Below are 11,520 nucleotides of genomic sequence, written 5' to 3'. Positions count from 1 at the left end.
AGTTCTAGTTTCTAGAAAATCTGAATAGAAAATGGGAATGGTTCCTGATACCGCCTCCAGCAGTGGGAATGGGTACTAACCACCTGGCCCATCTCGTGTGCCGTAAGTTTTGAATTTCTGTCGGTCCCTTTCGGAGAATACAGCTATATATATATCTGCCAGGTAAGTATGAACAAACTTTATTTTATCATAAAAATATCATTTTTGGAATATTAGGTAATAATTTACTATCTGTAACACAATGAATATTACTTACGCAATTACAAGCAAATATGGAGGTTGTCAAGTCTCTGATCTCTTATAGTTCATGCTTCAGTTGTTTCACTACTCCTGTCCAAGGGTCACCCTCTGGGCCTGGAAAGCATGGATCACTGAGGCACCAGTCGTCCTTCATGAAAGGGAGACTGGTGCCTCTGTAATCCATGTATTCCAGGCTTAGAAGGCAACCCTTGGATTCGAGTCAGGTGAGTAGCTACGTCCAGACCCAGTCGATAAAGAGCCCCTAATATCAGTGGCACAAGAGGAGTTACCTGAGTAACAGAAAAGTAGCAGTGCATCCTTCCAGAACTACTAGCATGATTTGCACAGATACTGTGTGAGTCTTGATTGTATGAATTAGGGATGGCATGCATATCCAGCAAGCCTACAGAGGATCAAGTAGCTGAGGAGACGCTAGTAGTGTCAGCACGTGGCACTGCAAGTGTACGAGTAGCTCGAATTTCAAGTCAGTGGTCCCCTGTGGGCTTGTTTCATATGAATAGGATTCAGCTGAATAATAATAATAACAATAATAGTTAAATATGAAATAAAGGGCATAAATATACAGAATGAATTTGAGAAAAAACAAGAATATATTTGCTAAAATAGAATCACTGGGAATGATTTAAGTACCTCAAGGGTTGCTGAGTGTTCTAGATGCATACCTGGCTAGTTGGTAGTGTTCCTCGCAGACTGAATAATGAGCACTGATGCACAGTGAGACTCTTGTAAAGTGATAGGTGTATATTGAAACAAAATCAAACTATTGCAATTTGAAACATATACTGTATTCTAGTTACTCTCAACATGTTTATTTTATTATTATTACAGGCCAGGATTATCATAAAGGAACAGATTCCCATATTTCTAGATGATAAGAAAACCAAAATTGTCACCACACCGTGTATTATTATGGAAGTGGAGAAACTTGGCAAAATTAGTAAGCAAAGTGACATATTTTTCTTCGTTGTGACAAAATTTGCAATATGATAGATACAAACCAAATCTTGATTTACTCATTCTTTGAAGGATGCTATTTTAGCTTTTAAAGTGGCAATTTTGGAAGTTGTACTTTTCAGTTAAAAATTCTTTATCTCTCCAGGATCAGTCTTGTATGCATCATGGCTAATCGTCAAGCAGTTTGCAATTGTAAAGTGTGGCCATGAAGGGAAGCCCGTACCTGCTGCTGAGTGCATTATGTCCCTCTTGAAAGATGATAATCCTAAGAAGTATGTATGAATAACGTAGTATTTTTTCAAATAATCTTATCTTGTTAGAGTTAGGGTTATTAGTAATTCATGCTTAGCTCAACATTGATTGGTTTTTATATTACCAGCTAGGAAATAGCCCTCTTTTGTTGTGTTTCATTATAATATTTACTAATAACATTATTTTTGTGACTTTTCAGTTTCTTTCTAATGTTCAGATTGTTTTCATTTAATACATATTTATAACCAAATCAGCATATACTCGTAACTACCAAGGAACAAATTATAATACAAATGAGTTTTGGGTAGTCATTTAAATGAGCTATAGCCACCTTCGTAAAGTTTGAAATACGCAAGTATTTTGTCTAAAGAGCCTTAAATGTTATTTACTTCTTTCCCAACATTGTTGTTGTATATTGAACACATTTCATAATTGTTATTCATTTGCAAAATATAGTGATAATTGTTCTGTCTTCCTCACAGATATGTAGTAGCTTTACAAGATAAAGAGTTGAAACATCAGATACATAATTCAGTTCCAGGGACACCAATCATCAGCCTGAACAAACAGGCGACGGTTCTTGAAAAACCTACCTACAAATCCCAAACTATTGTGAAGGAAAGCTACAGGTAAAAATATTCTCAGGAGTTGAGGTTTGTCAAATTTGTCACTTATTTTATTTGGGTAAACAGGCAAGTAGTGAAATGCTATCAATTAAGGCAGGGATGTTTTACATTCCCGAAGAAATTTTAGTTCCGTAATGAAAGCAGAAAGTGCTATTTTTGAAACCCTTTATATATATATATTATATATATATATATATATATATATATATATATATATATATATATATATATTATATATATATATATATATATATATATACATATATATATATATATATATATATGTATATATATATATATATATATATATATACTGTATATATAATTTATATTATATGTAGAAATCCAACAATGACTATCCTAAGGTGTGTCATCTCATTATTATGGAAGTACTCAAAAGAAGAATCCAACTTTCCAGGCTCCCAAATCCCTCAGTTGGCATAAAATTGTCATTCCAAGTGGTGTCTGACCACTCTGCAAGCTGTGTGGGGTCAGGAGGGTAAATTATCTTGTAAGGGGATGGATTTATACCAAAAAATCCATTTTCATGCAGAAAAATATTTTAAGTAAAAAACCCATAATTTTAGAACTGGTTGAGTAGCTATCATTCAGACATTGACTCTCAGGACTTTGAGCTAGTAAACTTCTGAACAGCGCTATCCAAGAGTCTTGGAGTTCTTGGGACTAACAAGTACTTTTCAGTAGATTACCCCAGCTGACAACACTTTGCAACAAGTACTAAGCGTATGAGAATGATGTGAGGAGTCATAGTCAAGAGAATTTTCTTCTTTTTAAGAAAGAGTAGAGATCTAGCCAGCAGTTGAGAACAAGTCAAAGGATTGATGAGTCAGAACCCAAAGGTAACAATGCCCAAAGTTATCTCTAGTTTCCACAAAGCTCCAATTGAGAACAAGTCAAAGGATTTCCAATTCAGAACCCAAAGGTAACAACTCAGAAAGGTATCTCTTAACCTCCACAAACCAGAATTCCTTTTAAAGGCCAGGGATGTAAACGCAGCTCCAGTTTCTTACTCCTGGCCTTTAAGCTGGATACCGTGAGTTTGGGAATATCATCATAAGCTCTTTATATTACAGTAAACCCTCCGTATTCGCGTTCTCACGATTCGTGGACTCACCTCGTAGCGGATTTCTCTGTGGAATGTATATGCACATTATTCGCAGAAAATTCGCCCATTCGCGGTATTTTTCACTGAAAAATATTCACTAGTTAATGTATTTCATATCATTTTCATGACTGAATGCACTTTTTGTGATAAAACTGCTAAAATACTCAGGTATAAGCATTTCTAGTTTTTTTTTTTTTTTTTTTTTTTTTTTTTAGCTATCCAAATAGGCAGCTATAAGTGTTTTTAGAGGGGTTTTAAGTACTCGCAGATTTTAGCTATTTGCGGGGGGTTGGGTAAGCATCCCCCGCGAATATGGGCCATTTACTGTACTTCATGTAGCCAGAACAAAGTAATGTTTTAGACACGTGTCGTGCATTCCAGTGGATTCTTATAGGGTTCTCCTTGACCCATAGCAGAACATTCAAGGATGGAACCTAAGTTAAGGTGCTGGTTGAGGGTGGGAGGAAGCTGCATTTTTGCCATGAAACAGTCACAGGATAAGCTAATACATGTAAGAAACCTGGCTTGAGAAAACTTATTAGGGAAAATGTTTTCCATGCAGAATCCCTTAGAGGAGCATCCTTGAGGGCTCTCTTCACTTGAACTAGATAGGCGCTTTAACACCAGCAACCACAACCAAATGGCTCACACTTCTTCAACAGCCGCATCTGCTCAGTTATTATCAGTTCATGCAGTCACTGGCTGGAGATTATCCAGCTTCTCTTGTAAGAGGAAGGCTTTTCTGTCAGGGTTGCATGGAAGATGTCGGATACCTTCAGGTTATGTGTGGCAGGTGTTTACCAGGCAGAGTGGGCCATCTTCTGTGGTTGTTGCCATGTAAGAGGCATCTCTTCAGGCAGAAACACTGTTCAGCAGATTGCACAGTTTCCAGTCTACTTCTATTATGATAAGCCCCAATCAGTGTCCCTGGTTAAGGGCTACTTATTAGCTCTATCCCAGGTCTTCCAGCTTAAGGGCATGGACCCCTCTACCTCACTGGAGGCCTACATATTCTAAAGAAGCTTCAAATGGTCTTGCCCACTCTGCAAACTTAGGGTTGTAGAATGGGATATAACTCATCCTCTGTAGTCTCACCCAGGCATCTTACAATCTTACAAACCCCTGGGGAAGGCAAAGGATAGGGATGTTTGGCATTGGCGTGGGCAAATTGCATGGCATTGGCATAGGGTGGGCAAATTGCATAGTCTCTCCTACTTGGCGCTACACTTGGAGGGATGGAGACCCCTCTCGGTTTTGCTCAATCCCGAACAAACTGTAGCAAAAACTTAAAATGAGTTACAGGCTTTCTCTATCCCTTCTCTTCAAGCCTTATTTGATAACAATCAAGATAAGGTGTTGGGGCCCGTGTGAAGTTTACTACTTGCACTGGATTCAGCACCTTCAGCTGAGTGTCAGTGACTGTTCAGTAATATAAGCACCAGCAAGCACAAGGAGAAGTATCCAGGGAAACAATCACATTCTGGCTTTGGGAAGTCATCAAGTGAGTGTACAACTTTGTATACCACGCAAGGGCTCACAAAGTTTGCCATTGGCCCCTCTCTGGCATACCTCACAGGTACTGAGGTAGCAGATGTTTGGCACCAATAAGTACTCTTTCCTTCCTATCTTCTTCCTCACAGCAGCCAGTGGACAGATTCTCGCTGGTCAGGCCAGATGCAGGTCGAGCTCCCAATCTGGCTTTCATTAGCCAGTAGATACGACTTCCTCTGTCCTCTTTTTAATAAAAGGGTGGTTGGTAGAACATCTATATGGGATTTTGCAATAATACACTGCCTCCCAAGCTGGTCTTCTTCTTAAATGAGACAGTTCCTCATTCTGAAGGAATGGGTTTCCTTATAATAGATGAAGGTAGTATTGTGGGAAAAATCACAAATTTTTAAGATAATACAGTCGACCCTGGTTAAGCCTGACCTCATTAGCCCGGACACCGGATAAGACAGACACCGAAGAGGGTCAGCTGATTTAAAATTCGTAATGTTCTACCACGATTTAAGATAGTTACTGTTCCTCTGCTCATCGTGTACCGTTTTCCTTTTTATTTACCAAATGTAGATAAAAAACTCTTCATTTATATTTTTATTTTATATATACTGTTCTGCATTTATACTGTACTGAACTGAAATGCTTTTAACTTGTAACCAGTTTAACTTGCGCACGGTATGTACCATCATTAAGAAAAGCTATTGTCTGGAACGGCAGGAAGTATCGTAGCCAAGCACTGAGCATTAACAGTTTTACCTATCTGCTGCCCAACTGGTAGCTACAGTATGATGCTTTGCATGTTTTTCAGGAAAGAAAAGACATGACAAGGGTAAACTTTACGAAGACAAAAGCCGAGTTACTAAACAGTACTTGTGTTTACGTACCAAATGACATGAGAGAGAGAGAGAGAGAGAGAGAGTTGATCTATGAGGGGGGGGGAAGCAGATCATCAGGCAGATTCACCAAAAGCTAATGTAACCCCAAATCCAGTTGGTTATGCAACGAAGTTAAAAGTTAACTGTTCAACCTCCCCTATCTGGAAGCCTTGGTGGCTTCGGGAACTGAATGATTAAACCTTGGAGAGGTAGATTAAGCTGAAACAGAAGTGGTTAAGGACATAACTGCAGCAGATGATAATGAGCCTTCCTAAAGCTCTTCAGGCCTTACAACACTTTTTACTATCATATTGTTGCCACTGAGGTTGTGACCAGTCATAACGCAGTTTTCACAAGACACATCCTGGCTACAAACTTGACCTTACAAGTATTACACAGTAAATCAGGGTTCCTCTTTAAGCTAGATATGAGACTATGCCACTATCTACGATAGGTCTGTATGCATCTATAGTGAACAATATGAATGATTTAACAAATGCCAAAATGAACTCTGTAAGAGAGCTCAAATCACTAAACTATACCTCAGAACCAATACGACTATGCTAAAATTTCTTGGAGATTGAAGTTTGGTCAGAAAAAACATTGATTATGTTACAGTAATCAGGAATCATTACATGATTACAGCAATAAGCCAAGAACAAAAGAGTATACGAAATAAGCACAGCAAAGGTCAGAGAACTTTAAGCAAAATGTTATGGAGTTGATTAGCTATACATGATGATTTTAATTTAAATACATACACTGAAATTGCTTTATGAAGGCTAAATTCCTAACTAACAGAAAATATGTGAACAGAACAGCCGTTCAAATAAAAAATGGAGGCACACAGTAAGCACTACCAGTTACAGTAGGACTCAGAGGGAAATTCAGATAAGTAATACTTGATACACGTATTTAAAGCCTGAAGGATTCAGATTATAAATAAATGAGCCAAAACCTTCTTTAAAATGAAGGACTGAAGAGTAATCTGGGCTAAACAGTGAAGAAGCAAAGATTTAATAAGAAAAAGCAAGAACTGGTCAAGTGTTGGGGAGCAACGGTGACGTCTGTTCAGACCAGCAGACATACTTAATATGACTATTTCCTGCTAGTTGAGGGGCTTGGGAGCCCACGTTTGCAACCAATCAGCTGCATTCTTCTTTATCTGGTTTGTTTGTGCATGAAAAAAGAGACTGACTCATCTGAAGTAATGGATTCGTAATGCCACAAGAAGTAATGTTAGTTTTATAATGCATATTTCACATTTTCACAGTTCTGTGTCTCGTCATGAAGAAAGCACATTGCAAGCAATGAAGAGAAAGTATTTAGGGGAGGAAAACAGTGATCAGCCTGAACCCCAGAAGAAAAAGCTTAGGAAAAAGCGTCATTTCCCTCGTAAGAAAGGCTTCCAAAGCCAGGGTGAAGAAAAAGATAAGGCAAAAATTGGCAGAGGAAGACACAGAAAAAAGAAGAACAATAATCTCGTTAAGAATTTCTTTCAAGCACCAACCAGTTGACTGTTAATTTAATTTTCATGACACCTTTGATATTGTTTCAGCACTTGGAATGGAATGTTTCTTGAAATTATACACATTGGTTTCTGAATATATATAAATAAAAGGCATATTTTAAGGTGAGGATGTTTATTTATACTATGTTTACTCGATTGAAGAATTCCTAAATTACAACTTTCAATTAGATATTAATTTTTGCATGTCTGTAACGTGCTTATTGTGTGTTGAAACAGCAAAAGCTGAGATTTCATTTTTATTGTGCAAGCCAAGGGGACCAATGACTCAAGATTTTTATCTACTATGGACAAATCGGGAACAAGGAAAGGAAAAAATAGTGTTTAACCCTCAAGAAAGGTGAAAGATTATTGGAATCAATAAGAAAATTCTAAAGCTGATTTCCGAAAACCAAATGTGGTAATTAGTAGGTATTATGAGGACAGTTACAAGGAGGGAGAACTCTCAGTTTAACATCCACCCACACTCTTAGCACCTCTAGAGGAAGAGACATCAATGAGCAGACTTAGCTGCCTGTCAAGGTGGGGCCATTGGGGAGCAACTACAGTCAGTTGTTCTTGCTCTTCTACTGTCCCCATGCACAGTAACTAACAAATTTTTCAGTGACTAATGTTGAGCCAAGCGTCTCCAAGGGAAGAATCTGTCCCTGTAAGTGACTTAAAGTGAGTAAGGACAACCTCAAATCACTCACTGATAATCCGTGCCTTCAAAGTTTTTTTGTTCAGTGGCTATGGCAGTGAAGCATAGTACTGAAAATAGTTTGACTAACAGGGTGTATCGTGCTTGAATATGATTTCTCTGCTTGTTTTTCATCTTTCTGATAAGTCGAGAGGCATTGAACGTAGATCTTAATGTCAATAAATCAATCTTTCACTCCATGTATTGGCTTGTAAAATGTCACTTTAATTGGAGATGTTTATCGAAATTGCAGGGTACAACACAATTTAATGCAGAAAAAAAGAAATATAATCTCCAGTAATGTTATAGTTTAACCAGTTAAAGCATTTAGTACATATGTGTAAATAAAGATATTAGAAATATAAGCAGGTAGTATTGGAGGCATTATATGTTCTGTATACATTTAAGTATAATACCATAAAGTATGAAAACGGCTACCGGCAAATACATCATGTTAGAGAATTCATCTTGAAGATTACAATAAACATTACCCATCATTCTTCTGCTCTAAAGTTCATACATAATATGAACTTTAAATTATTTAAATATTTGACATTAGCAAAGTGTTAGCATGGCTACCAAATTAGAGGTGTATCTTTTTAGAATAGTCACTGAAGACTAATTGAAAGTCAGTAGTGTTTACCAGTGACTTCACAGTCCTCTTATCCAAGACCTTTACAAATTTGTGTAATGTTCTTTTACGAGATCAATTGCTATGTAAATTAGAATACTGTATTGACTAAACTTTGTAGGATGTTTTCTTATCTTCCAAAGTTTATATTGTGGTGTACATTATTGTACTGTACCTTTTGCATACAATAAATAAAAGTTGCAAGAAAAATGCAAAAAATAGCACTTCACCACAGTATCCTTAACAGTAGCTTGTGGAACTGCAAAGCAAAACTAAACTGCCAGATTCACATGAATGAATTTAAATCTTTTAGTACTGTACACAGTTCTTTTTTCATTCTACAATAACATTAAAACTAGTGTAGGTAATACTGAACATTCATTGGTATATCTTATAAATTTTATTGACTAATTTCTGTTTCATAGTTCATACAATTTATTTTGTTATATGGCTACTTTCGAGAAAGATAAAAATGTTTACAAAAAAGTTGTATACAAAATAAAAGTACTGCACACTAGAAAGTGGGTTGAATTTGACCCTAAATCTTGGCTTTCCCTGACACATGCACTTATCAATTTTTTACATTTACTATGAACGAAGGGAACTTCAGCAATAGGTGGAAAAACAGTAGTTCATATTTAATAAGGAAAGTGGTGCACGTAACTACTGTATATGCATATCAGTACCCCAAAAGGTAAAATTAATAGCAGCAGAACGTAAGCAATTAGTACTGCCCCTCAAATAACTATAGAATGTGGAATATTTAGCATAGATTAATATTTACTGTGTATGGATAAAATATAGGCTGCTTCGGATAGACAACGATAAACAGATTGTATATATGGGAGTATGTACTATTAACATAACACAAATACTACTTACAGAAACATAGCTAGTCCTTGGTATTCCAGCATCACAGCATCAAACTATACTAGTCGTATAGATATAGTAGTGTTAGGCTGCAAAGGTAAGCTTTTAATAAATATCATTACATACTTGTATATGGTACCAATATGTAAACTATGTACAGTAGTAGTAACAGAATAACCTATTAAAGAAAATGCTTTTAGTGCACTGTCGAATTTGAAATTTTATGTAGTAATTTCTTATATTCAAACCTCAGAATGGTTACTCAACTGCACCAGAAATCCATTATGAAGTTTATTTAAGAAGTTGACAGCTCAGTAAGTCCCTGTCTTCCATACATATGAAAGCAAAGCTGCAGAAATGTGAGAAGGCATGCTAGCTGATAAATTTGAAAAGCTTTAGGTCCTATGTCATAATTAAAGTAACTTTTTTAATCATAGATTTCAGTTATTAAAAATGTATTATAAGTAACCTTGATATCTGTCTCAAAATATTCCTTATTATTCAGTGGTACAGCATGGTCAGTGAATTTAAAGGTGTACATGTCAGTACATTTTAATCTATTGTCAACAGGATTAATTACTGAAAATGCATTTTCATCTAAATATAAGAACAAATTAGCTATATTAGGACTGTGACTAGCATACATAAGGGTACCTATTACCAGTCTTTATTTTGTTAGCAAATCTCGTACAGATTTTCCATCCCATCCTCCCCATCAGGTGGCTGGGACTCTGCTGAATCAGTCTGAAGCTTTAACCATTCTTGTTGTAACTTGACTCCATCTTACTTTTTAGAAACATCTAATGAAAGTGTCAGCAAATGCCACACGAAAGTTAGTTATTGTACCTAAGGCCTCATGTATTTATAACAGTGATAAAATCAGTGCAACCTGTTTTAGGTCACTTGACCTTCCTTTACTAGAATACTGTTCTCTGGTATGGCTGTCTTTTTCTGCCAGAGATTTATCTCTTTCAGGTAGAGTGGTTCGTGGTGGTTGGTTTCTGTTTCCTAATAGTAGCAGTTATGACTTGGACCATCAATGGATGGTCTCTTGTTTGTCACTTTTTCATGAGTTATCTTTTAACAGGGATCCTTCACATTCACAATTGATCCCTGACCCCCTTTTCCCGCCGACAGCAACCAGATGCTGAGCAGCAGCACCAATATGCAGTAAACATTCTTTGTTGCTGAACATATCAGATCCAGAGGTCTCTTATTCCTCAAAACGTTAGACTGTGGAACAGTCTCCCAGAGGATGTCGGGCAATTGGTGCTTTAGAAGATCAAGCGAAGATGCAATGCATTACTACCTTAATACTATTCTCCTTGTATTTTAATAATTTACTCCACTGTTATGTATTTATTTATTAATTTGGTAATTACTTTTTTTAATAAGTAATCTCTTCTTTCAATATTTCCCATTACCTCTTGGTACTTCTTTCTAATGAACACCATATTCTTTGAAAGCTTGAATTTCAAATCGGTGGCCCCGTGTGCTTGTTCTGTATGGGTAGGGTTCATCTTCTGAATAATAACAATAATAATAATGATAAAAAGGATGGTTGTATTATGCAAATTTATCTTACACAATATCTTTTCTATTTTCCTTATAATTCGCTTTTCGGGCTCAGGGATGTTGGTCAGCAACTGGCCGATATTCATATTGGAAAAAGGATAGTATGTGGAATGCAGGAAGTCTTTTATTGAAATATCCAGTCAGAAATCCTTCATCGTCTGGATTCAGGTTCTACTTTAGGTACTGTCAACATGTTTCGACCAGCTCGATGGTCATCCTCTGGACGTGGTTGAAAAAGATCTGGAGAAACTAGGCGCTTTTGTCGGTATTTATAGAGGGGTCTTGATCGGTGCTGATCGATGGGGTGGCAATGCGTTCTTCCCTTGGAGTCCTCTTCACCAATTTTTATATGGGCACTGTGGAGCAAAGGCTATTCAAGACATAGACCAGCCAAGGATGGCGTGCACAACATCGACGATACCTTTGTCAGCACCAATTCACAAGAGGAGATCGAGAACCTGAGGCGTGCTTTCCACAACCATAGCTGCCTCAGTTTCACCATCGAACATAGTCAAAACCGCTGCCTCCCTTCACTGACGTCCTTGTGGAGCAGAGAGAGGCCTCTTTCTCTACAAAGGTCTACATGAAGTGGGAACCTGGGCATGTGTATGAACTGCGCAGGCAAATGCCCTGGAGGTAT

General features: G+C 37.1%; 1 protein-coding gene across 1 annotated transcript in view; it reads left to right on the top strand.

The window, feature by feature from the left end:
* Positions 1-7,229, top strand: part of LOC136847935 (rRNA-processing protein UTP23 homolog) — a 33,767-nt gene extending 26,538 nt beyond the window's left edge. Inside the window, exons 4-7 of the mRNA XM_067119953.1 lie at positions 1,090-1,198; positions 1,361-1,487; positions 1,950-2,096; positions 6,871-7,229. Of these exons, the coding sequence (XP_066976054.1) occupies positions 1,090-1,198; positions 1,361-1,487; positions 1,950-2,096; positions 6,871-7,114 (627 nt within the window). The 3' untranslated portion in view covers positions 7,115-7,229. The remainder of the gene's footprint in view (positions 1-1,089; positions 1,199-1,360; positions 1,488-1,949; positions 2,097-6,870) is intronic.
* The last annotated feature ends 4,291 nt before the right edge of the window (positions 7,230-11,520 follow it).

The sequence above is a fragment of the Macrobrachium rosenbergii genome, chromosome 18 (genome assembly GCF_040412425.1).
Source record: "Macrobrachium rosenbergii isolate ZJJX-2024 chromosome 18, ASM4041242v1, whole genome shotgun sequence".
NCBI classification, from domain to species: Eukaryota; Metazoa; Arthropoda; class Malacostraca; order Decapoda; family Palaemonidae; genus Macrobrachium; species Macrobrachium rosenbergii.
The sequence above is the reverse complement of the archived record's forward strand: the minus strand, read 5'-3'. Positions and strand labels throughout refer to the sequence as shown.